Here is a 27,432-nt window from a genome sequence, read left to right on the forward strand (position 1 = left end):
ACAACTGAGCCCTGGAACAGCGGGAAGGATGGGAAGTTGATGATTTTAACCCTGCAGTTCCCTGTTTGGGATGGTTACAATAGCACTGAGTTTGTTCTCACCAGGGCCAAACACGATCACTCACCAACAGATTGATATAGCAGGGAAAAGACCCCTCACCGGTGATGACGGGAAACCTTGTTTAACCAAGAGCGAGCTTTCAGCAATACAAGACAAGCCTTTCTGATTGGGGGAACCTTTCTTTTGTCTCCGGGGGCCATTTGCAAACAGTAGGGATGTCTTCTTTGGGGCCTGCAGCATGAGGCATTTATAGAAACAATAAATCTGGGAGGCTCTGAGAAACGAAAGATGGGACTGTGAGACTCTACAGGAAACAGAAGAGCGAAGGAAGGGGGAAGTTGGGATCTTCTTGCTGGGTCCAGATATGTGCACCTGGGTTAAGACCTGGGGGAAGCTTGTTTCTAGGAATTAAATCAGCCTGCTCTGGACTCTCAGAGACATTGCCACATTTTTACCCAGTTAGCGTCATGGAAACCCAGCATTCCTGTATGGAGACGCCTCATCAAGTGTAGGAGTGGGAAAAGAGGGGCCACACATGTAAACAAACATAACGTCTTCCAAATAAGTACAACAGCCAAGACTCCTTTCTGGGAAGGCAATGTTCCTCCAAATCTGATAAACCAAAGCATAAAACTGTGATAAATAATGTAAAAACAAACAAACAATGAGTACAATGAATGCGCTAATATTAACATTTTGGTTATTGCTGATTATTACTTTCACATTATGGCCAAGATCTGTTGAAAAGTCAATTTTAAAATTCTACAAAAATATCTAAATAAGTACAAAATTAAATCAATATAAATTCAAATCAAGTACTTTAAAATCTACATGATAAAAGTAGACAACATTATATATACACCATATAAAAAAAGTCTATATTATTTTGAGATTTGCTAAAAATTACATTGTGTAAAAAATTACAAACAGTGTGATTAAAATATTAGCGTTTTAAAAATAAATGATTAAATTAAACAATTCATTTTAAAATTAAAACCCAATAAAAACACATTATCCACCAATATGAACTCATAAATGTAATATATATATATATACATAAAATCTGAATTAGCATGCACAATTACATTTTAAAATAAAAAAAATCGAATTATAATTACAGTATCAACCAACACTGATAAAATAAAATGTATATATAAATCAAACCTTTGCAACATTCCTCTTCCTGCGACCCCAAGCTTGCTCAATCATGCATGGCTAATCATGAGAACAATGTAATAATAAAGCTTCAGTATATGAGAGATGGATGGCAGGGCCTCTTGGTCTATGGCCAGTGTGAAATCACTAAACATGTCACAATTAAGCCCGCTGAGGCCCAATCAAATTATAAAGAGCTTATAGTATTTAATGTGAACCCCACTCCACAAAGGATTAAAAATACATGCTATTATACCATTGAAAATTCATTTTAATTGGAGTCCACAACAACCACCTGCTTGAAAAGTCAACACAAAGACCATCAAGAAGACTCATTATGATAATTGTCTGCATCATCTGATCAGGGGTCAACAGCATTACAATCAACTAGGAGTCAGTAACTTGGTGATCAACATCTTTGGTTACGTTCCTCCTTTATGTCTTAAAGTCAAAAGACTTGGTAAAAATCAGACTACTTAGCCTTTAACATGCCCTTTTGACCAGAGCTGCCAGGGTGGACGGTCTAATGCGTTCCTCAGTGCTTACGGCCCACCCTGAGGCACTTTCTGTTGAGGTAGGTGGGCCAGGTCCTCCCCTGTGACAGGGAAGCTCCTGGGATCAGGATATTACATGCTCCACGGTAAAGGGGCCTTTTTGCATTTAGCATCTCCCCCTGCCCCAAAATACCCTGCTGATCCACCTTTCATCCACTCTTTCCCATGACTGCACACAAAGGGCCAACATTTAAAAGAGGCTCTTGTATGCACACACACATACTTGCATAGACATGCCTCGGAGGTCAAACGGGACTCTGCAGGTAGAACATTCGCCAACGTAAATGAACTACATTGCAAATGTTAAATTAATCAAGTCTTAATCTCGTCAATGACATTACTGAAGTTTTTTTTATGTTTTTATTTAAGGATAACGAAGATGAGGCGAAAAATGCTTCATGATCATATCAGCGATTTTAAATAAAACGTACAACAGCACATGTGCGAGTGACTTGAGTCCACTAGATAGTGCGCACGAGCTGAACACGTCGTTCCACGCTCATGGCCAAAGGTGTACACTTTGAAAGGTTTGCATGTATTATAAAGAAGATTAGATAGATAGATAGATAGATAGATAGGTAGATAGGTAGATAGATAGATAAACATAAACTAAATTTTACGGATATTTTTGTCAAAAGACAAACTACAGCTAAAACAAAAAGCTGTGTAAAAATGAACATAGTCTTGAATGACATGGTAAGGTCACATTATTCATCAAGTGCCATTAGTAATCATGGTACAAAAGTGCCCTGATTGTTGAAAAGCCTTAAACAGTCCACTTTGAGATGTTCCTCAAACTGATTTTGAATCACTTGTCGGAGGATTGAAGGACAGCTGATTGTGAAACCGAACGTTATTTGCTAAATACATCCATTTTGGCAAACCATAATACCAATAAGTATTCCAAGTATTGATACTAGTTTCTTTCTGCATATAAATCAAGCGCCTTGCATGGAGACAGGAATGCGCTTGTTTCTTTCATTTGACCACACAGCTGTCGATCACTCAGAGAGCGGGAAAAAAGACAGCCACCACTCCCTCCTGTTCCCCAAATTTATGAAGAGAATTGAGCCCCAGCATTCCAGCTACGCTGCATTCAGCACGACTGAAAATCTCCCACAGAGCAATGCTGACCAGAACACAGAGAGTGCCCAGTTCTCTCCGCACGGATTACCACGACTAGTCCATCTCGGACCTGACATCCAGAAGGTAGAGAACTGAAAAAATGAAGGTTTATCAAAAGTCAAGCAGAGTAAAACACACAAAAAGCTTCACAGAGGTCCTAATTAGCATAATCTACAGAAATCTGACAATTCAAACAAGACCTAAACAGATTACTCGCTTCATCCTCTAAAAATGGCATATGATTTATATTATATATCATAGTAACATAGTAACCTTCCCATTACATGTTATATTTGTGCACATAAGCATAAATGCATTGAGCATTTAAAGGGACAGTTCACCCAAAAATGAAAATTGTATGTGGAACACATATACATTTCATTCTGTCTTAACACCAGTTGTGCAATTGTCCATAAAGTCCGTGAGAAAAACCAGACAGCTGTTGCTCGGCCAAGGATAAGCCACGGACAGGGTTTCCCCTCTCAACATGAAGCTGTGTCTCTTTGATGGGCTTTCCAGGGCTCAGGCCTCAGATGCAAAACAGGGGCCAATTAATCTTCAACCACTCATCTTGTACCAGGAACCCACTGCTCGAAAACAGGATTTGAGTCAGATCAAGTTGACTGGCCTATTTGGTCTTGCAGGACTACGCTATAGAGCCCCTTGTGTTTTTTGTGGGAGTGGAGGAGATTAATCCATTCCTGACTTTACTGAGGGTAAGGAGACTGGAGGGACACATAAAATCTACCGCTTTCCAGACCATTTTAATCCGGTAGCAATCAGAGGGCCACTTTAATCTAATCTACAGGATGAGTTTGCCGTCTTGGATTCAAGTTGCTAATCCAAAGCGGTGGGCTTGATTGGGGGTTGTCTAGTATTAAGGTTAATCTGTAGACCATATTTGCTAGGTTGGATTGGAGATAAAAGACAAAGCTACTGGGACCCTCAGGTGTGGTATCTTGTTACCATTGACCAACATTATCATTTCAGTTTCTTGACAAATGTTTAACATTCCTTTGTGTCCTATGTGTAACTAGGTTACAGTTCTCTCCAAACTTTACTTCCTGCTGTAAACTTTCTTCATTCCAGAGCTCCTTATGTTAGGACTTTGTATTAATCTGAATGCCTCAAGTGTTCAGCAAGTGTTCAACTTCTGCAAACCTATAAACTACAAAAAACGCTTCATTTTGACATTTACAGCATGAATTGCTGATATTCAAAAGATTTCATATGGTACATTACAATGTTGTGATGACTTTGGCATTTTTATTCCTTAATTTGTGTTTTTGAATAAGTAAGTATTAATTTTGAGATGGATAGTTGAAGAAAATCTATAGAGGCAGGTAAAAGGGGTCAAAAATAATACTAAAAGTCTTTGCTGTAAGTGCTGTCCCTAAAATAAAATAAAATAAAATAAAATAAAATAAAATTCATTAGGAACCCTGCCCTAAAACAAATCCACCCTGAGAATAAAACGTCACCATAAATCTTCAACTTCTAAAACAAGAGCAAAATGAGTGGGCTGCAAAATTCAATTCAGGACCAGAATGGAGAGAAAGAAAGAAAAAAAAAAAAAAAAAAATCAGCCTACAAATCTTGTTTCAGGGTGGCTAACTGTTAAAACACCACAAATCAGCACAGACCAGGCAGTAAACAGCTATCCGCAGCCCACACATGTACACTGGTACAGCCAGCCCTGAAATCTAACAGTTGTGTCTTATCTATTATTCTCTCTGTTTTGCTCAGGGGTGGAATGAATGTCACCTTGCCCTACATTCAGCTCTCCCTAAAGGCTGTAATCTCTGCTCCATGCCCACCTCCTGAATGGGCTCTGCTATAGATAAGCAATGAAATCTGGGAGAGGAGGAGAAAAACAGCTGGACTAATGATTTAAAGAGGTTCTATTATGCTTTTTTAGTGTAATGTTGTTGATTGAGCATGAAACTGGTCTGCAAAGTTACAAAGCACACAGTCCACTCCAAAAGGAGATATTCTCTGTGATATTATCAGTGCGCACTGTTTCTGAACTCCCTGAAATGCCTCGATTATAGTCTTGAGTTTTCTTCCAGGGACGAACACGTCACAATATTCCTCACTTAATTAATTCCCGCCCAATGCATAAGCAAATAAAGAGTGCGAGACCTGGTTGAGTTGTGTTGATAGTATGTTGTCGCCATGTCCAAAATATGCTGTTTTTCCACCCGGATCAAACGTAGTTATGGTAAGGGATATGCCATTGACCAATCACAACACACTTAACCAGCTGACCAATCAGAGAACAGGAACTAAACAGAGTGTTACTGACAGACTGGGAAGAGAGGTGCTGCAACAATGTAAAATATGTGAAAAATAATGTGTTTTTGAACATTCAAGCATGAAAATGTATTCTAGAAGACTCCAAAAACAAAATCAAGACTTTGTAAAAGGGCATTATAGGTCATCTTTAAAGTACAGTGTGTGTGTGTATATTATATTATATATATATATATATATATATATATATATATATATATATATATATATATATATATATATATATATATATACACACACACACACACACACACACTGCCAAAAAGGGAAAAAGTCGCTGTTTGGATTTAAATAGGCAAATACTTAAGAGTCTATGACTGGATCATTTTTGCAGTGATTATTATGTTTCTAGCATGTTATATGTTTAGGAACAGTTCTTTTAACCCTAACTGACTTTACAGAGCGCTTGACTCATTGTCAGTACAGGATCTTGACCAAAAATTGATGCGCCTCTTGATGGAAATAACATCAAAACATTTATTTCCATCAAGAGGTGCATCAATTTTTGGTCAAGATCTTGTATTGACAATGCAAGAGTCAAGTGCATATATACACATACATACATATATACATACTAACTAAATAAATATTAAAGGATTAATGGACTGAATGCAGACATTTCATAAACGGACATCATGAAAATGATTTGGTTACAGTATTTGGTACCAGTTTGAAGTAAGATTGCTAGCTCTAACTCTACTTCTGATGAAACAAGAAAGTGTAATGCGATCTTCAAAGATGATCTGGACTCATTTATGAGCTCATTTACTTTGCCTTTGAACAAGAATATCTTCAAAGTGGCCATTAAAGGAACTCTTTATTAGAGAACTGACTGGTGGTTGCACCAAGCATCTCATATCAGAGGAGATCTGTCATCTACCAGAAGTACAGCTGGATCACAGCTGCATTAAAATTCCAGAACAAGCCACTGAAATGACACGGGACAGCTAAATTTAGGCTGGAATTTCACAATGGATGACTTCAAATCTTTAAAACAGCATACTGGTTTTCTCAGAAGGGCTAGTGCATTTTCCCATAAAACTTACAGTGGGACAAAGAGAAGTTGTATTTCTCATTGTTATCTATATTAAAATCACAACAAGTGTACCAGTTGAGAGACAGTCTGTAGTATCACATGGGAAAGAAACCGTAATCCTAAAAACATTCCTGGCTCGACACCAGGAATTACTCACAGTGACGTCTGACAAATGAGGGTGTTGTGAAACACCTGGTGAGAAGTTCTCAGCACCTAACAAGTTACACATTACCAAACATTACCACAGTGCAGGGATACTGTGAAAATTACCATTTTGTTCACCTTTTACTGTTCAGCCAAGCAATTAAGCCATCCGATACCAATGACTCATTGAGAATACCGAAAGATTTAGGTATCCAAACACTTAAAATGCAAATGTGACTAACTTTAAATGTAAAGCACTCATGACTCAGACATAAAACCAGCTGTGGTACAACTAGTCAGCACTGACTCTGCACAAATAAACAAATTCTCTGAAACAGAGGAGCTATGCTAGAGTAGAACTACTCTAAACACATCTGAAATCTGTTCGGGATCAAAGCAGCCCATATGTATGGTTCATGTGGGCCATCATGCCTGTGTTTGAAGGTTGTCGTTCACAGGGCAAGTGGTGAGGGTCACCAGCCCCCAAATCACCTCACAATGGGGGCCAGAAAATCACTTTTAGCCGATCAGAGGAAGCCCCCCCATGCACGGCAGGCTGGAGCACAATGTGGTGCCACTGGGGATGAAGAGGGGTCTAATCCCACTCATAGACTCGGCCTGCACCCCACTGCGAGGGCAGTTTGGACCCTCCACAAACTCCACAGCCACAGTTTGAGACCTTTCCAGGCCATCTCAGCAAATTTGCCCAGTATTGGAAATTAAGTGGCTTCTTTTTATACATTCCAATAATAATAATAGTAATTATTATTATTATTATTATTATTATTATAATAAGGGCCATAATATAGCAAAAAAATTAAAGTAAGAAATTGCATATATATATATATATATATATATTAAAGTAAGAAATTATATATATCTTTATATATATATATATATATATATACACACACACACACACACATAGATAAAAATTTGTTTAGTATATCATTTTAATTTATGGTATAAAAAAGTAAAGATATTAACTTTAAAAAATAAAACAAAAAAACGAATAAAATAAAAATAAAAAACAATGTTTCTGTTAACTGAAAAAATGTGAAATAAAAAATAAAATAGTACTAAATTACTAAAACTAAAAAAAAAATATATAATTAAAGCTACATAGAAAATTAAAAAATAATAATAAAAAATAAAAAAGCACATAACAAAATTACCATAAACTAAAATAAAAAGGAAAAAGGAAAATATTAAAATAAATGCTAATTCAAAATCTTAATAAATCCTTCATAAATATTAAAAAATACAAAAATATTAAATTAAATTTACTATACATAAATATATTTATTTTTATAATAATGCATTAGACAGACACTGTTATCCAAAGTGACTTACATTGCATTTAAGGTATATATTTTATCAATTCTTGCATTTCTTTTATCAAGGCCTGCATTCTAGATAGATGTCAGTGCTGTTAGCGTCATGCTGTACTGCTAAAACTACAGGAACACTTGAAACCCATTCTAAAATTCAAAATAACTCCCTAAATGTTATTTAGCTGTTGGTCATCCAGTAAGCCTGTGTGGCCTAAGTGTCAACAGCAGTACATTTTGATTAAGGATTATGAAGACAAACTATTTTTTCCCTTTGACTCCAAACATTTCCAATCATCATAATGGACTGTAAAGTCACTGTACTAGGACAGGACAGCAGCACTGTCAATGTTTTATGCCGGTTCTTTTTGTCCAAAGTGTCCGACATCCAGCAACTGTTGATCTAAGACACTAAAGCAACAAGTGAGCATTTGTTCTGGAGGAATGCAGAGTATGTGGGGGGGATGGGAGAGGAGAGGACTGTGTTTCCCACCCCATCAAAATGATGAGCCGAGACCGCGGTAATGGCCGACCAGGAGAGGGTCAATATTGATTTAACAGTTAAAAATACACCAGGCTGGTCCTCTCAAGGTTACACTAGCACTTTCAAACAGAAACCACTGAAGTACTGAGATATCATAAAGTATGTGAGCTGTGATTAATATGATTCTCTTAAAAGTTAAGATAACCAAATAAGTGTTTATGTTTGGGAAAAACATCTGTGAGCTATAAAGCAACCCCAAAGCATTTGAAATATGAGGGAAATTATATAAATGAAAATTTGATTATTTACCCATCCTGCACTTGGGGAGAATAGAAACAGTTTACTGTCCCTTAGGAGCTGGTAATAAACAAATCTCCACTCTGAGAATCTCTGAGTTCACATAGACTTCAGGGCGTCCAAGCAGTTAGTGGAGTGATAAACATAGACTCTAGTTTGCACTTCGAAATAACAGGTTTCGCTAATCAGCCAATGGCAGCTGATTCTATGAGGGCGGTTGTGTCAATTTCGGTTGTGCCTTCTACCGAAAGCATTTCAGAGAAATGACACTTGAAGTTGTGCATTCGCACAGCACTTTCCAAATTATTATCCAAAAGGCAAAAAGCTTGCCACGGTTCCCATCAGAAATGAGCAAGCGTGAATGGAGGGTCTCCAAAACATCATAAAGAGAGCAGTGAACCTTACACACTTTATGTCCCTCAGTGAATAGGGCCAGTATTCATTACAGGCCATCTTGTTTTTCATTTCCAAAATAGCTGACACATGCCAACCATCCTGCTGCTTGAATGAGTCGCCCATGGGACAAACGCAACACCTGACCAGCTCGGCAAATCAAAGACACGGTCTCAAAATGTAAGACAAGAGGTCAATCCAACAATGGATGCTCTGTATATGCCACATGCCATGCTTTAATGCATTATATTGACTATTTTTGAGGCAAATAAATCCAGAATTAGGGCAGTCAAATATAGATAATGCTGAACATTTTAAACAATTTGCTGAATTATGTCCGGACTGGTTCACATGCAATGCTATGTAGTGATATTGTTTAAGAGGTCTTACAATGTTAAGAGTGGAAAATGGATATTCATTTTGATATTTGCTAAAGATTATATTTAGCAGTGCTAATAAATTATTAGGGTTTTAAACAATTTTTGAAGTGTTTTTAAAGATCACTTTAGGTAAACATTATATGACGGCAAAGGTAATCTGAATGTAAAAATAGGGAAAAGGAGCATTAAATGGAAAAAACAAAAACCTTTAATATTAGCTGATAACCAGTAAACTGATGGTACTGATGCACTGTGCATCCTTACTTACATCTTCACGCAACATAAATCAACACATCAATTCAGTATCTACACTAGTATATGGGTCATTGATGAATAAGGTTTTTAAAAGTGTAAAAAAAAACCATAATGGAGATATAATTAATTTCGAAGTTTTATTAAGTTTTAAAGGGTTAGTTCACCCAAAAATGAAAATAATGTCATTTATTACTCACCCTCATGTCGTTCTACACCCGTAAGACCTTCGTTCATCTTCGGAACGCAAATTAAGATATTTTTGTTGAAATCCGATAGCTCAGTGAGGCCTCCATAGCCAGCAATGTATTTTCGAACAATGTTAACAAGCTGACATCTAGCTAGCTAGCAAGCTGAAGGACAATTAAACACTTTATATTTAGTACAAGTTTTTAAAATATTACAACATTTTCCATGTTTTATAGCGGTTGTACCAAATGACCTGATGTTTCGGGACATGCGTATGAGCAAGTGAAAACATGAATTTTTCATTCAGAGAGTTAGGTACTTTGCTTCACAACCATGTGGTCCTTTGCAGGTGTCTGAATGATGTCACATCCTGTCACATGATACTGACCACATGACTTGATCCAAAATTGTCCTTTTATATTGGTTACTCCAAATGACATCAATGAAATTCATTTTTGTCTGTACATTTTTTCTCATAACAAAGCAACGACTTCTACACATAATTTTAATACCATTTTGCACTATGTTGAAATATGATGTTATAAAATCATCCCAGAATAAAAAATATATACATTTATTACATATTAAGATATTTTAATCACAAATTAAATGGCTGTATTGGCCTTTGGACGGTTAAACCAAATGACCTTTTGACATTTTAAAATTTTAAAATACCTTTATATGTAGCAAAATATAATTACAACCTTTTGGATTCAATAAAAGAGATCTAGTTGTACTACCTTACATACTTTGGATGTCATTTCTTTGCTTTTTATTGTTATTAAAGCCTTTGGACAAAAAAAAAAAAAAAAAAAAGATCTGTCATGTCATTGACCCATATACATAATTTGTAACTAAGTTTCTTGGTCTTTAAAATAGGTAAAAAAAAATATCCTCACTACCCCCACATTAAACTAAATACTTCAATACTGACCTCCAAGTTCAGAGCCCAAACTGCCAGTTATGTCCCAGGCCAGCGCAGACCCCAAAATAATCCAATCCAATTACCAACATGTCCATCATGTGCGGCCTCCGGGCAAGGTCATGACCCTTTCAAGATATTCAAAAATCCCTCTCATTGTGAAGACATCTTTATGGAAGCTGTCTAGACCTCATAACTGGGAACGATGTGAAAAATAGCCATCAAGATGTTTTTTTTCTTGATTCAAATCCATAAAAACTCAAGTAGAATGAAATATAGAGGTCAGCCTCTTAACTGTGCTGTCTATGAGAGCTGCTGTTTAGTAATTGCCATTTAAGGTGACATGCTTGACTTCAGACAGAAAAAAGAAAAAGAAAAAAATGAATTCCTACTATAGCAGACCACTACTCCCTAAGGAGGGATCTCAAGGTTCTTGCTATTCTTGCATGGGAAAGTCGACTCATTGCCAGAAGCTGCCAGTTTGCTCGAAGAACAAATCTAAGAACAAGTGACAAACGAAGTCACCCTCACATCAGTGCATGTGAATAAAGCAGATGTTTTGTAACAAGCCGAAATATTGCACTGTGATAAAAGATCCATGGTTTCCTGACCCTTCCTGAAAGCTTTGAGAAACGAGGGGTGTCTTTCTGTAGCCACGTACTGCAGAGACAATACAGCCATAAACTGAAAGGATCTAAATCACTTTCAATCACACCAGAGAAACTGATTCCTAACCAGCTCTTTTATGCTCTACTTCAGCCCCACCCAGTTCACTACCAACAATTACCACTTTGAAGATGTGCACTGAAGCAAAACACTAATCACCCAGATACCCAGAATGTTCATTTCCTACACACACCAGAGTAAACAAGGCTCAAGAGTCACTTGTGAATGGAAACTTGGAGTATTTCTTAATTTAAATGGACATCTGAAGTGCCGCATGTACGATTTGGGAATAAATCAGTGGCTGTGGAGGAAATATGATGATTTGTGAAGACATCTCTTTTTTTTTTTATAAAGTAGGGCTGGGCAATATATTGAATATTTACAATACATGTGATTTTGTTTTGTTGGTGATATAAATTGAACCAGTAGTGTGAATTTCACAGTGATTATGGCGTCATCACTCTGTAAGCCACCTACGTGGCATTAAAAATTATTTAAATATTGCTTTAAATATTTATATAAATAAATACAATTAAATATTAATATATTTATTTGTCAAAACACTGTGTGTGTATATATATATATATATATATATTTATTTATTTATATATATTAGGGCTGGCAATAGATTAAAATTTTAAGCGTGATTAATCTCACCCTTTTGTTAACATTGACTGCCCTAAGATATATAAATTGGTGTGTGTGTGTATATATATATATATATATATATATATATACATATATATATATATATATACATATATATATATAATTTTTTTATTTTATATACATTTTAAAATATATTGCTCTGAATTGCTCTGAATATTATTATTTTTGTATTATTTAATATACATTAATATATATATATATATATTATATTATTAGGGCTGTCAATAGATTAAAATTTCAATCGCGATTAATGGGCTAAAATAATATATATTAAAAAAAAAAAATTTTGCTATATCACCCAGCAAATTTACTACATTTATACTGACAACAAAGCATTTCAGTGACGACACAGTTGCTACACTCTACAAAGTAGAAGTAATTTACTATTTGTTTGCACATTATTTGATTTTCCATGGAAAGGAGCCTCTTGAGTTCTCTGCACTCTCTTATATTCAGCTTCCTGTCCAATTAGCCTCCTTTCCTGCATTTAGCTGAATTTCAGGGGATTACGGCAAAAGCGCTATGACTCACATGTTAGTGTGTTACTAAGCTTATTTACACAATATCTACCGATATGTGCCACCAAGGCTAAGGCACAATAGGGGTCTTTTCAAAAATGCTAAATAGGTGTTTAAAGGTTAAAGGGTTAGTTCACCCAAAAATGAAAATAATGTCATTAATTACTCACCCTCATGTCGTTCTATACCCCTAAGACCTTCGTTCATCTTCGGAACACAAATTAAGATATTTTTGATTAAATCCAATGGCTCAGCGAGGCCTGCATTTGGCAGTTTGATATGTGATCTGAATCACTGATTAGACTCAAAAGATTTATAACGCTCCAAAGCAGTGTTTTGAAATCGGCCATCACTCGAGATTGTTAAAAAGACGTTATTTAGTTTTTTTGGCACGCAAAAAAATATTCTCGTCACTTTATAATATTAAGGTAGAACCATTGAACTCACATGAACTGATTTAAATATGTTTTTAGTACCTTTATGGATCTTGAGAGAGGAAGTACCATTGCTGTCTATGCAGGCCTCGCTGAGCCGTCGGATTTAATCAAAAATATCTTAATTTGTGTTCCGAAGATGAACGAAGGCCTTACGGGTGTAGAACGACATGAGGGTGAGTAATAAATGACATTATTTTCATTTTTGGGTGAACTAACCCTTTAACTTTTGTCTGTAAAAGTGCAACTGTTTTGGCAGTGGTCTTTTTCAGATCTTTAATAAGGTCACTCTACGGAAAGATTCCACGCCCGACATGGATTTGTAAAGCGCCACACTTTCAGAACTATGACAACAATGTAAGACTGACACATAGTTTGTAAGTCTTCAGTGATTAGGAGAGTAACACCCCCGCTCAGATCTGGTGTTCCTACTGTTCAAGGTCCAAAGCTGCAGGAAGGGGAGACCTGGAGGCCAAAAGCACTGGTCACACACTGGCAGCTCTCAGAGTTACTCTCCTACCCAGCTGGGGTCAAGGACCCTCCATCACCCCGCCAAACAAAAGGAGAGATTCCTACAGTCCCTGGACAACATGGCACAGACACAATGGGAGGCTGGAAACACCCCCCATCACATACACACACAACCACCCCTCCATCCCCTCCTTATTAAGGAACTCTCAAGCAAAGGCAAGGATTAGTGCACTGGATCTGATCCAAACGGACCCAAAACGGCACTGCCTTGGGAATGCAGTAATCGCACATGCAAGAGCAATCATCCCGTTAATCTTCATTCACTGCTCTAATATAAAAACATTTCTTGCTGTTTTAAAACACTTCACTTAAGATTACAGAGTGTAGAGGAAAGGCTATTTATTTACAATAGAGGGTATTATTTGATTAAATATTCCCACAATCATGGCTGTTATGATAGATTATATTATATATATTTATTAGGAGTGTAACAATACATGTATTCGTCCCGAACCGTCACAGTTCTGTCTCTGTGTATACAGTCAGAAGACAAATACAGTCAGTCACAGGCGATCCACACTCCAATCCAGAAGGGGGCGCGCACTGTAATGCAATGCTGTTTGCTAACTGCCACAACAGGAAAAAGCGCAGAAGAAGAACAAACTGTCTATGCAGAGATATGTTTATGTGTAATCTCTCAACAAGTGTTTCAATCGTGGCAAAACAGCTTGAGAATAATATCTCATGTAGCATTACATTTACCTCAGGCAAGTCATTTAGTGTCCACAGGATGTTAGTTCACTGGAGAAATTAACTCTAGAGGGGGGCATTTCACTAAATATGTTCACTATATTAGCTTTATATATATATATATATATATATTTTTTTTTTTGAGTGTTGAGTATTATATCTAAAAATAAATAGCAACTGATAATAGTTTGGGCTCTGTTGTTAATTGTAATTTTTAATATTATAGTAATGTGCAAGAAACGGCTCCCTGTATATAGTTCACAGTATTAGCTGAGATTATTTTTTATTCTAAAGAAAATGTTAATTATAATTGAATGTATTTAAAGAGAGAGACACAATTTGTTCAATAAACCACTGTTTAATAATGATAAAAAAAGCAATTTTATGTTTAGTTTTCTCCCCCTGCTGTACCGAACCCGTACCAAACCAAATATAATGAATTAAAAATGGCTCAAATGTCTTTCCTTTGCTCAAAAATAAAATGCAAATAAACTAGTACTAACCTTTCTAAATAAAGAAAAAATCATTTCCAACTATCTTTGTTTAAGATTGCTGGCATTGTTGAATGAACTCACATTGTTGATGGCAAATAAACTTTCCTTTGCCGTTATCCAAAAAAGATAAAGAGAGGTCAGTGGCCGTGAAACCAAGGCAAAAGCTGACCCACAACAAGTTGAAACTCTGACAGCAACAACAAGCTCTTTTCATCATCCCTGTGCGATCTCACGCTTACCTTTGGTGTTAAAAGCTTCCTTGAGGTGGAGCAGCACATCTGCAAACCTCCGCACTTCATTGACCAGCTGCATGATGTAGTCGGGATCGGCACCCGCCATGTCCATGCTGTCCGATCCCGAGCTGACGGAGCTCAGAGAGCCGCTCTTCGCCGACCGGCCCAAACCCCACGACCCTGAACCCGAGGAGAGGGGGAAAAATTGGGAGTTGGGAAGCCGTGCCATTCCCAGCGATCTCTTGTTCAGTCCTCCGCTGCTTTGCTGCAGCATCCCAGCAGCAAACATCCCAGCTGCAGCCAGTTTGAAAGGATCCCAGTGCAACGTTCCCTGGAGACTCTCAGATTCCAAGAGTTTCCTCACTGACAGTTGGTCCTGTGTGCACAATGGAGTCAACGTATGGTTAAACCGCTAATGTTTAAAGACAAGAACACTTCTATTTGGAAGACTTTACCGCACATACACAGGGGAGAAACTTAAGCTGTACTCTAATAGGGATGTCTTACACACCAAATTGCTTTAGCCTTCACTGAGTCTCAAAAGTGATTTACATCTCAAATAAAGAAACATTCAAACAGACTAAAGGTGATATGGTCGGATATACTTTGAGATGGGGATATTAGTTACAAGCAAACCAGGAATTTCAAAGGTATATTTTGACTGTGACCTGAGGCTTAGGAAAAGCTTGGGAAAAGACTAACTATACACTCTAAAAAATGCTGGGTTAAAAACAACCCAAGTTGGGTTGAAAATGGACAAACCCAGCGATTTGGTTGTTTTAATCCAACAGTTGGTTTAAATGTTTGCTCAACATGCTGGGCAGTTTTATTTAACCCAACTGTTATTTAAAAAAAAATACTATATGGCTGGCTTAAAATGAACCCAAAATAGGTTGGAAATTAAAAATCAGACACATAATTACTAGAGGCAACAATAGTAATCAAAACGTGAACATTTATTAATAAGCAATTTAATAATTGTTGATTGTTTAATTATTATTCATTATTCATCAAATGCATTCATTTTAAGTTAATGGTTCATTTTAAGCAAGCAAGAAAGTAATTTTTAAACAATAGTTAAGTTAAATAAAACTACCCAGCAGGTTGGGCAAACATTGAACCTAACCTCTGGGATAAAACAACCCATTCGCTGCGTTTGTCCATTTTCAACCCAACTTGGGTTGTTTTTAACCCAGCATTTTTTTAGAGTGTATAATGTCTTCATCAGGCTGTATTTTTTTCACATATAAGACTTGCATTCTTTATATCAAGTGCTCTTAAGAGAATTTTATAATTTAAAAATAATCCCAATGCCTTTACTTTGCTTAAGATAAAATGCTTTGAGTTTGAGGCAAGCCAAACCACTAACCTCACAGACTAAAAATGAAGTAACATCTCACTTTATCTTTGTTTAAGATTTCTGTCATTTTTGAAAGAACTCACGCTGTGGATTGTAAATAAAACTATCCCTTGCTGTAGAAGACAGGAAAGATAAATCAAGGTTAGTAAGAGTAAGTTAGAATCCTAAATATCTATATATAACAAGTTATTTTGTAAGCAAGTCCAATATCAAATAGATTTCCTAATCATATCAGGAAAATAAAGTTAGAACTTCACAGAAACATAGTTACTATGACATTTACCCAGACTTTTTAACTCGATAAACAAAAATGATGACAAAAATCATGGAAAATCTACTTTGCAGTTTTTCCTAAAAACATATTTATACTTCTTTTGGTATTTATGTGTAATATGTGTGTGTTTTAACAAAGACTCACTGTCCCCAATGCTTACAGTCACACCAACTGTTTCAAAGAACAACTGAATTTATATATATATATATATATATATATAAGGTTTCTATTGGGTTATGATGGAAATAAACAGATGAGCAGAATTACAGGTTAAAGACAATATAAAGTCGCTTCTTGTCATTACCAAACATGTTAGTATTTAGAGAAATATGACTACTAGAAAGCTTGTGTTATAGCAAGTCTAAAACTTTTCCTCCAAAACCTAAAACATGTCATTACCATCACACACAGTATGACAAATCCACATATTGAATATTAAAATAACATATCCTCTCTTTACCAGAATAAACTGATAGAATGAAGCGATGAAAGCGATGAAATTCTGACAAAGATTGCGTCAAATATCAAAGGACACATGAAGCCCATTCCCAAACAACCAAAGACAACATTCCTCAAAAAGACGTGTAATAAATGTTAGGGGGAAAAGTTCACAAAAACTAAATCCGAGGCTGTAGTACAGTTTTGCAACTTTTGCTGTTAATGCGACATTGCACACCTCAAATACTATTTAAAACACGGATTTCACCTATAGTGTTAGGTCTTCAATCATTTTATTAACGTAGTAGCCTATTTAAAATCCCACAAGTCAAGCAATTCTTATATATCAAATATAAAATGAGACAATGCATACTCACTGAAGGAGCTTATGTCGGTCATTGCACACTGATGCATGTATACAGGAAGCCAAAATATATCCGAAATGCCGTTAAATCCCTGATCTGCTCTACAATATCAGTCCCGTAAACCGAAATAATGCTGTCTATGCGCGCTTCACATTCCGCTTGGCTTCGCCCCGCCCTCCAGCGGCTATCTAACTCATGATTGGCCCTGGTGGATAGAGAGGCGGGGCCTCCGTCTCCACCCACTAACAACAGGTGTACTTGCACTCTGGACGATACACGGCTTATTTTCTTTCAGAATATATAAAATAATGCCTTAAATTGAATTTTCCTGCCCATTGTTTATATTTCATGCAATCACGAATAACTAGGGAACTTACAATCTGTCCTCAAGAATAGAAATTGACAGTGTGCCAAAGGGATGGCTGATTTGTAAAGGGATTTGATCCATCTAGTGGCTGCTTTTTGTGTTACGTTCAAGTATGTAACCAAATATTAGAATAAAAGGGGACACAGATCAAATTTTAAGCATTTAGCTTAGCAAAAACATTGATTAACCACTAATATTAAAATATTAGGTGCATATCAGTGTTATTTTAGTATATTTTTCCAGTTAATTTTATTTCAAGTAATTTTTTTTTAAATTGTTTTAGTTTTAGTTCATGAGAATAACCCTGGTTCTCAGTGTCTACCTTTCCAAAACATTCCTGCACCTTTGTACATAAATATTGAGAAGTAAACTCAGAAGTATAATCATATTTACTCCCTTATTTATAGTCAATACAATAACACTAATACTCTCATTCCCCCCAGCAGATAGTGGCGATGGTTTACAGAAAGCAGCATACATCATTTCCAGTCAACCAGTCAATCCGGTCTGACAGCTAGTTTCACGGAACATGGAAACATGGACTTTACAAGTTTACAATATACAAACTTTTTTGCAGAAATAAACCCATTAAACCCATTATAGTAGATGTCGGCTAATAGTATGTGGCAAAGCAATAGTGAGCCATAATAACTGATATAATCTCTTCCTCCAATGATCCATCAGACCTGACAGAAACAAGCAATGAATCATGCAGAAAACAGACTGACAGTTGCATAACCAAGGTGGAAAAAACAGCATATTCCTACAACATCAGAGAATTTGAGGAAATCTAATCTTACTTTGAGTGTTTAGAATAAATTACATCATTAGTCCTTGCCAGCTCAAGCTACTAAATAACCCTGGAGGTTTAATAATAGTTAATAATTAATAACAGGCCATTTAGGAAGTAAAATAATTGCAAATTCCAGTTGCTGTTTTTCTGAGAAACAGACTGAAGGCATGTATTACATAAACCATAAATGTGAGCTAAGTGATGGGACCTTTTTCTCTTCATAGGGTCCACAAGCCTGCATATTAGGTTGATTCCTATAGGAATATATTCCTCTTTTATTCATTTATGATTTAAAATATTCAGCAATAGCTAGCCTTTAATATTATAAATAATGCACTGTTTATTTGAATGCATATTTAATAATTATTTTAATTTATTTATCAAAATCGTACATTTTAGGTTTTAATTATTTTAATAATTGTATAATTGTGTTTATTTTAGCCCATATATTTAGAATTGTAAACTAAACGGCGCCCTCTAGTCGTCTTTCCCGTAACATTCCATTCCCCCCTCCCCTCTATACGTAATCTAGTCAATTGCAAGGTCCTTAAAGGGGTGTATAACATAAAATGGAGAAGGTAGATTCATTTCCGCGAATCGGTTCTTTCGAACAGTTCGTTTCAAAGAACCGGTTAAGGACCTAGATACAAGTTGAATTTAATGTCATAGTCAAACAGTCACCTTAGCGTCATAAACATACAATCATAAAAGACAAACATTTCTCCCAGAACATTTTATATGACTAACTTACCTTTCGCTCCATTAGTGAAAGTCTCGGTTCACTTCAAATGGTTCACTCATCGCTTCTCAGCTCATTGAAAATGACGGTTTTGTGGACCAGTTCAATCAATTCACTTCTCACAAGATTCATTCATGAATCGGACATTACTAATGTGAAACAGAAACAGAAAGAGTAACAACGTGTTATGTACGATACGTGGATGATTATTTTTAATATATAAAGTAAAGTTAAACTTAATTAAACGATATACTTCCGTACAATCCATTCAAATTATTCTGCTCGGATTTGTTGACCGCACGCCGTCCAGGACCTTTACAATAGTCACATAGCTTAGATTTTGATCCATTTGGCCGCAACTGCAATAACACCGGGAGATGTGTCAGGCAAACATGCTTCACGGGACCGCGGTGGGGTTCTGACCCGCTGTTGAATCCGGCTGTGCGGTTGTAATAACGGTTGATTTGAGCGGAGGAGTTTGACATGTCTGGCGCAGGGGCCGGTGGAGGGGCACAGTCTGCGGGGCTGGGCGCTGCCGCCGCGGGCTGCTGCTCCTCCTCGTCGGGCGCCGGTTCTGCCGCATTATTAAGCGGAGGATCGGGCATCGCAGGCCGGTTACCCAGCCGAGTTCTCGAGCATATGTTCTCCTATCTGGAGTTGCCGGACCTCATGAACTGCTCGCTCGTTTGCTGGCACTGGAACAACTGTCTGGCGGATGAAAACAGCGAGGTGTGGCGGAGTCTGTGCGCCCGCTTGCTCAGTGAAGAAGCGCTGCGCTCTGATGTCCTCTGCAACCTGACTTCATATAAAGGAAAAGTAAGATTGTTCAAATTATTAATGTTAACATGCTATTCATTTATTTTCATTAATATAACCGACACTGTAATGCGCATGATCGTGCATCATGTGCCATGCATTTTCTACAATGGTATTTTTTTATTAAATAGACTAGATTTTGCTTACTGCATGAGAATTTGATATTATTTGCTTTTATGTTTCAAATAATAAACAAACTTTCATTTTTCATATCGTATCTTTTGAATGCATTTATGTAGGTGACCGTCAGAACAGTGCTAATGTATGACGTCATTTGTAAATATTGGACCCAAATACAGTCACATCAATAGGTTTCCTGCAATTGATGGGTAGAAAAATGTCCATTTACATATACATTTGTAAAATCCTATATTGACTGGTCGTATCAAAGCTCATCATGCTTACAAAAAGCATGGCACCAGCATGGTGTTTTGAACATGGTACTGCCAAATATGTTTTTTAAATTGTTTACCTGTTTTTAACTTATTTTACCCTGTTCTTGCAATGAGAATAGATACTAATAAGGCATAAAACAACCAAATAAACCATACCATACCTTTTTAAACATATTAATATTATCATATTATTACATAGAGATATATGGTTAATTTATATATAGAGAGAGAGAGAGAAAGAAAGAAAATTTTATTGGACAAAAGTTTGGAGTAACTTTCTTTTCCTTTATCCTCAGCTGAAGTCCTTCCAGCATGCGCTGAGTTCCCATGACTGCTCCAGGAATGTATATATAAAGAAAAACGGGTTCACTCTGCACCGTAACCCCATCGCCCAAAGCACTGACGGTGCCCGTGGGAAGATCGGCTTCTCGGAGGGCCGGCATGCCTGGGAGATCTGGTGGGAGGGTCCTCTTGGCACGGTGGCGGTGATCGGCATCGCGACCAAGAGGGCTCCCATGCAGTGCCAGGGCTATGTGGCACTTCTAGGCAGCGATGACCAGAGCTGGGGTTGGAATCTAGTAGACAATAACCTGCTTCACAACGGAGAGGTCAACGGCAACTTCCCTCAGTGCAACAACGCACCAAAATACCAGGTAGCGGAGCTTGAGAATGTACTATATATAAAAATCATGCTATTCCAAACTTAAAGTGATAGTTCACCTAAAATTGAAAATTTTGTCATTTACTCCTCCATGTCGTTCCACACCTTTTCCTCTGCGAAACACACAAGAGGATGTTTTAGGTTTGTGCTGCGATGATTAATGTAGGTGCATCCCAATTCACATACTTATACGCTATTCTATGCCATTTTGTAGTATAAATAGTGCATAATAAGTAGTGTGTTCGCACTGAAAATTGCAAAAAGAAAAAGTGCACTTTAAATACACGGATTAATTATAACTTAATTAGGGAAGGGGCTATCAGAATCCAACTTCGGGTGGCAAAATAACCTTTAAAAAATTATACATTAGACGGTAGAGTACATATGTATAGGTATGAATTAGTTTTACTCTACCTTTATGTCGTTTTAGGATTATTGAAGGTCACTGACTTTCAGAATATGGACAATAGCTATATATATATCTTATTTTGTGTTTTACAGAAGAAAGAAAGCTATATGTGTGGGATGACATGAATTTGAATAAATTATGACAGAATTTTCATTTTGGGGGGAACTGTTCATTTATAGAAATAATGTACCTCAAAAAATTAGTATTTTGTCATTGTTTTCTCACTCTCATCTTCTAAACCTGTTGTTTTTGCTGTTATCTTTCCAATGAAAAGGAGAAATTTTGAAGAATCTTTGTGCAGCTCTTTGTGCAGTCTAGGGATACACCAACATTTTGCCGCTGAAAATTATCGGCCGAAAATGGCATTTTCGGTTTTTGGCCAAAAGAGAAAAACGGCCGAAAATATATGGTGCCCTGCCCCTCAGTGTTCAGCGATCAGATTTCAGTTTCACGCTAGTCGTTATCACTGAGCGGTGTGACACTCCGCTCAGTAGGCCTCGTTTATAAAACGGTGTGTAGAAACCGTCCTACATTTGACCTTGCGATCATTTCTCAAATGTGCATACGTGTGATTCACAGAACGAACAAACGCACAGAAAACGTGCATACACCTCTCTTCCAGATATTAAATTTAAAAATCACAAATGATCTTGAAATTGTGCGCAGCCAAAGCCTGTAGATATAGAAAGATGGTTCACTCCTATTAGTTATGAATGGGAGAAATATGGCGGAATACGTCCCGCCGTGTAAGTCATTGCGTCACTGCAGCTGCCGTTAGAAGCTCCGGTTCCCATAAAAACAACATTTATGGGACAGTTCATTGTGAGTTCGCCAAGCAGTTATTGAGATTTCATGATTCCCCCATTCAAATATATAGGACTTGGTTTTGGATGGCCAAAATAGCTGCCCAGAGGCATTGCAAATATGGCCGCCGAGTGAACAGACTTTCCTTGAAAGGGACTTTGCCGCAGTTTAATGGTTTCAGATCTCCACCTTGAAAATGCCCCCTAATTAATTTCATTAACGTATAAAAGAGCACCAGTCAACATCCAAATGCTTTATTTGAGAATCGAGAGAGGCAAAAATTGCTTAGATTTCCAAATACGTGCAGGACTCTGACTTTCAGCCACAAGTAAAATGCGTATGTCTGCTTTTGACCCTGACGTTGCGCTAAGCATTTTTCCACATCAAAAACCGTTTATATAAATTTGAACTTTGGCGTGGATTTTAGCATACGCACACTCTCCCCTGGTTTCACAGACAAGGCTTAAGCTAATCCTAGACTAAAATGCATGTTTGAGCTGTTGTAACTGAAAGTAACTTGTACTGACAGATCTTAAAATATGTCAGTGCCATTGTTTTGTCTCAGGAGCTCAGTTGCTCTCCTTTTGTGTTTTTGATGGTAAACATAACAGCATGCAGGTTTGGAACAACAGGAGGGAGAGTAAATAATGCCAGTTGTAATGTTTACTTGAACAATTTTTCCTAAAAGTCGGCATGAAGTTGCGACAGTCTTTTCTTCCCTATTGTGATGTATATGCGAGTGAAACGGCTTCTGAACAAGAAGGACGGGACTTAGGGCTGCTCGATTATGGCAAAAATCATAATCACGATTATTTTGGTTAATATTGAAATCACGATTATTTGTGGGTGATATGATCAAAGTCTTATTTCATGATATGAGTCATTTTAAATGTCAGTGAAATTTCACAATTATCAATATTTCAGCAAAAACTAATACTAGGTTAATTAATGTAAGTAAAAAGTCCTCAAAACAGCTACAGAAGACAATAAACAGTCAACAATTAAATAAGAACAAAGAAACTAATTACAAGCAAAGCAGACAAAAAATACAACAGAACAAAAATACAAATGAAATAAACAGTGCTTTAGGTTTTTCAGAAAGATGTACTAACAGTGGTATTTAGATAAGTAATACCCTACCCAACAGAAATTGAATAAAGTAATCAAATGTAAAATAACTGCTGTATACATTAAATATAGACTAATTCTTATTTAAAACTAAAAAAGTTATTCATTCAAGAGCAGTGAGTGATTTTATCTTTGTCTTTTCTTGTTGGATTAACAATGACTTTAGCCATCATTAATGTTGGCTGCTGTCCCTTTAAGAGCTGCACGAACCCAATATAAGCCTACTGTTATGCTGCCTTCACGAGGTCTCGGAATTATGTTAAATAAGAGTTTCCTAGGTAAAAATTGCACATGAACACCCTTTCATTTCGCAACATGAATGCAATGAGGTCGTAATCACGACTTCAGAAGTGATAACTATCAAATTTCCGATAGCACGTGAAGGCAGCAATACACGCGCACTTTCTCAGTGTACACTTAAGACATAACCGACTGCATTTACGAGGATACTTACCAAAACGGCATTTCGATATACTTGCGTTGGCTATTTGACTGTTTAAGCGCGTATCTGAAGCCCTTTGCTTATACGCGTTCTGCACTGTCACGGAGCGCGCGCACAGGTGGCCGCCTAGGGAACAGCGTCCGTTTCGCGGCTTAATGCGCTTTTAATAGCACGGTTTAATGTTTAATATCAAGCACGTCCCGAAGTTTAGCAACAGTAGACTGCATTTTACACCCCTCTCTTATTCGGCTGATTTGGTTGGGTTAGGGAGGAATAAAAGCGCACCACTGTGAAAGAAAGGAAAGTGTGCTGGACGGAATTCAGCAGCAGTACAGTAATCGTTTTATCTCAATTATCTTGTTTTCATAATCGTTGGAAGCCAAAATCGAAATTGAAATCGAAAATACGATTAATTGCACAGCCCTAGCGGGACTTGATTTTGTCTGAAATTGTTTGGGTCGTTGGATCATTGTGGTTTGCTATTGGTCGATGTCATGTGAGTGACAGGTTGCCCCGCCCTCACGCCAGTAAACGCGTCATCAGAGAAGAGATGTCGCTGCAAGAGGGAGGGGAAGTTATTTTGATTAAAGATTATGATGGCACATTCATTTAAAAAATAATAATAATGATATGCACTGATAAATAATTTGTAATAAATACTGCAATATTCCTAAAAATAAGAATTGTCCATTTTCTATAATGTGTTTGTATTTGTTTTCCAGATAGGGGAGAGAATACGTGTAATCCTAGACATGGATGATAAGACACTAGCCTTTGAGCGAGGGTTTGAGTTCCTTGGAGTGGCATTCCGAGGGCTGCCCAAAACATGCCTCTTTCCAGCTGTTTCGGCCGTCTATGGGAATACTGAAGTGACTATGGTGTATCTGGGAAGACCTCTGGATGGATAAGTAGGATCTCAGTGCCACTATTACAGCCAGAGAGCACCATGGGAACTGCTGCTTGTCATAGATAAGACTCTTGGCTTTTCACATCTGGACTAAAAAAAGAGGGGAAATTGGTGGTTGGTGGCGGGGCTCGTTGATGATAAGGATGTCCAACACACATCTGCGGATTTCAGTTGAACATCTATTTGCTTTTAATCCTTTTTGAAGACCTGGGACATTTTTTTAAACTTTGTTTTAATCTAATTTATGAAATTGCACAGGGTGCAGCTGTTGTATTTTATGAAATAGGTTAAAAAATGAAGCCAAACTAGAAGAGGCAAGTGAGAAAATTTTATAATTCATTACAAACATTTTACACGCATGGAATGAGAAGCTACTGTATGAGTACAAGGACGGCTCAAGCTTTGACACAAAAAAGCAAATTTACGTGTAGGTAAATGACATGACGTAAACATGCCAAAACGATGTATCAATATCTTGCCGTTCTGTTTTTTCCAGAGCAGTTATCTGCATGCAGTATACCAGTCTCTTCCTGTTTTTTTATTATTATTTTTAAGGACAGGCAAAGATAGTATGTCGTTATTCCATTTGTTACTGTACATCTTAACTGTGATGTAGAAGTGTATAGTATTTATTTATTGAGGTCTATCTTTGCTATAACCAAGGTTATAGAGACTGCAAATAAACTCTAAATTGTGCCAGACTGTGAACGTATCTCAGACTGTTTTGTTGTAGTAGGACTGATCTGGTGGAATAATAATGTTATTTGTACATCTAGGAATCCATGAAGAGCCCGTAGTTGTTCTCTTTTCACCACAAGATGGCATCCGTCATCATGAGTTCCTCCACAAGGCCAAGCAACTTTTGACAGTCACATGTTTTTTTCTACAACAATGTTCGTTTTGTGTACTGCAATTGGTCTAAAATGGTAGGAAAGGACAATTTCATCCTTTGTTTAATTGTATTAGTGGTTTATAATTGGTGTTTGCTAAAATAAATATAATTATTGCTTAGAATTAAGGTTAGGATTTTGTGCAAATTCCTAAACCTATGTCTTAAACTTTGGTTCATTACCCATCATGCACTGTTTGCACTATGAACACGAATGATACCTCAAATAGTGCAAGCATGCTAATAATTTTCTATGCTGTCATATGTATGATTGTAGCTGTGGATAATAAAATGGTAAATAAAACAATAAAAAATAATCTCAAGGGACTAAAATATCATAGAATTGATGGATCTCAACCACAAAAAAAAAAAAAAAAAATGTAATCAAAGCAACTTGAAGGCAAGCCTGGAAGGTTAGCAATACCTGCTAACGCTGTGGTACGCAGGGAAGGAGATCAGAGGCCATTTTTGTAATGGATGTCAATGAAGGAGAGGCTTCACTACGCTAAATAAACTGTTTTTGTGGGAAATGATCTATTTTTAGAGTTTACACAGAAAAAATGCAGTTTTAAAAGAGAAGTCACGGACAGGATTCAGTTTACGGCACTTCTCATTTATTCGCATCTGTAGTCGCACAACCCTGAATGAAATTCAATGATGTCAAGGCAGTAATGTGATTGGTTATCAAGGCACACATGATCCATGTTAGCCATTATGCTTTCTCCAATAGAGTACCTCAGAGATGACGTGTTTTTGTAGGCCAACCCAGAAGTTAGCGGCGCACGGGTTCCCTCGATCGAAAGCCTATGCGTTTTTCCCATAGACTTTTGGAAAATCATAAAAAAAATAAGCTCTGTGTTTAACAAAGGGTTATGACACACGTTTTGTCTATCAAGATAATCTTTACAAGTTAACACAACATTTATATATTTTGAAGCCTAAATAAAGTCCTATAAACGGACTACAGCACACCATGGTCGCGGATCAACGTCACCACCACCAAGCTTCCTCAAACTTTATTTAAAAACATGTTCGCTGATTATGATCTGCGCTGTGTATGAATACTTATCCTCTTTTTCATGAGAAATGCTGCCCAAATGTCCTGTTTGTCATGATGATGTCTAAAGTCCCCGCCAAATGAAGTAGTCCCTTTTAGCAACTTGTTAGCAACCGCAGTTTTTAAGACACAATAAAGGTTTTAAAAAAATCACAAGCAGGCAGAGGTGTAAAGTACTTGAGTAAATGTAACTAGTTACTGTACTTAAGTATGTTTTTGGCTACTTTGTAGTTGTACTGAGTATCAAAGATACTGGCAACTTTTACTCTCTACTTGATTTTTCAGCAAGTAAATGTACTTTTTACTCCACTACATTTGTGATGAGTTATGCAATTACAAATTACATTTTTCATGGCAGCTAACTTTTGCAGTTTGTTTCTGATATTAAGAAGCAATATCGCCATCTAAGGGCATTGAAGGTACTATATCTTGTGCATTTTGCCTTTACTCACCCAAAACTTGTCAACAAGGATACTTTACGTGAATGTGAGTCCATTAGCAGGTAGTTGCTGATGGCAGATGTTTTATTTATTAGATGAGGAAATGACTGCAACTGGTGATGAGGCTCAAACCAGCACATACAGTAGACTTTGACTATTTAATTTTACTTAACATTGTTTTATTTATCCACTATATTGACAAGACCGTTTTGAAGGATATCGGTTTACTTATGGCCTTTCTGTGCACTTGAGCTGTAGACGTTTAAAAGGTTGTTGTG

General features: G+C 36.9%; 2 protein-coding genes across 2 annotated transcripts in view; one reads left to right on the plus strand and one right to left on the minus strand.

Annotated features, from left to right (window-relative positions):
* Positions 1-19,608, minus strand: part of arhgap29a (Rho GTPase activating protein 29a) — a 47,932-nt gene extending 28,324 nt beyond the window's left edge. The window contains 3 exon segments of the mRNA XM_051881889.1: positions 14,877-15,246; positions 19,219-19,355; positions 19,468-19,608. Coding sequence (XP_051737849.1) covers positions 14,877-15,246; positions 19,219-19,230 — 382 coding nt within the window. The 5' untranslated portion in view covers positions 19,231-19,355; positions 19,468-19,608.
* Positions 19,609-19,654: 46 nt separating this feature from the next.
* On the plus strand, positions 19,655-25,476 carry fbxo45 (F-box protein 45). Its single transcript, XM_051881890.1, has 3 exons — positions 19,655-20,022; positions 20,714-21,070; positions 24,584-25,476. The coding sequence occupies exons 1-3, from the start codon at positions 19,690-19,692 to the stop codon at positions 24,767-24,769; spliced, it is 876 nt and encodes a 291-aa protein (XP_051737850.1). The 5' UTR covers positions 19,655-19,689; the 3' UTR covers positions 24,770-25,476.
* Positions 25,477-27,432: the final 1,956 nt, after the last annotated feature.

Source organism: Ctenopharyngodon idella, chromosome 23 (genome assembly GCF_019924925.1).
Source record: "Ctenopharyngodon idella isolate HZGC_01 chromosome 23, HZGC01, whole genome shotgun sequence".
Classification (NCBI taxonomy): Eukaryota; Metazoa; Chordata; class Actinopteri; order Cypriniformes; family Xenocyprididae; genus Ctenopharyngodon; species Ctenopharyngodon idella.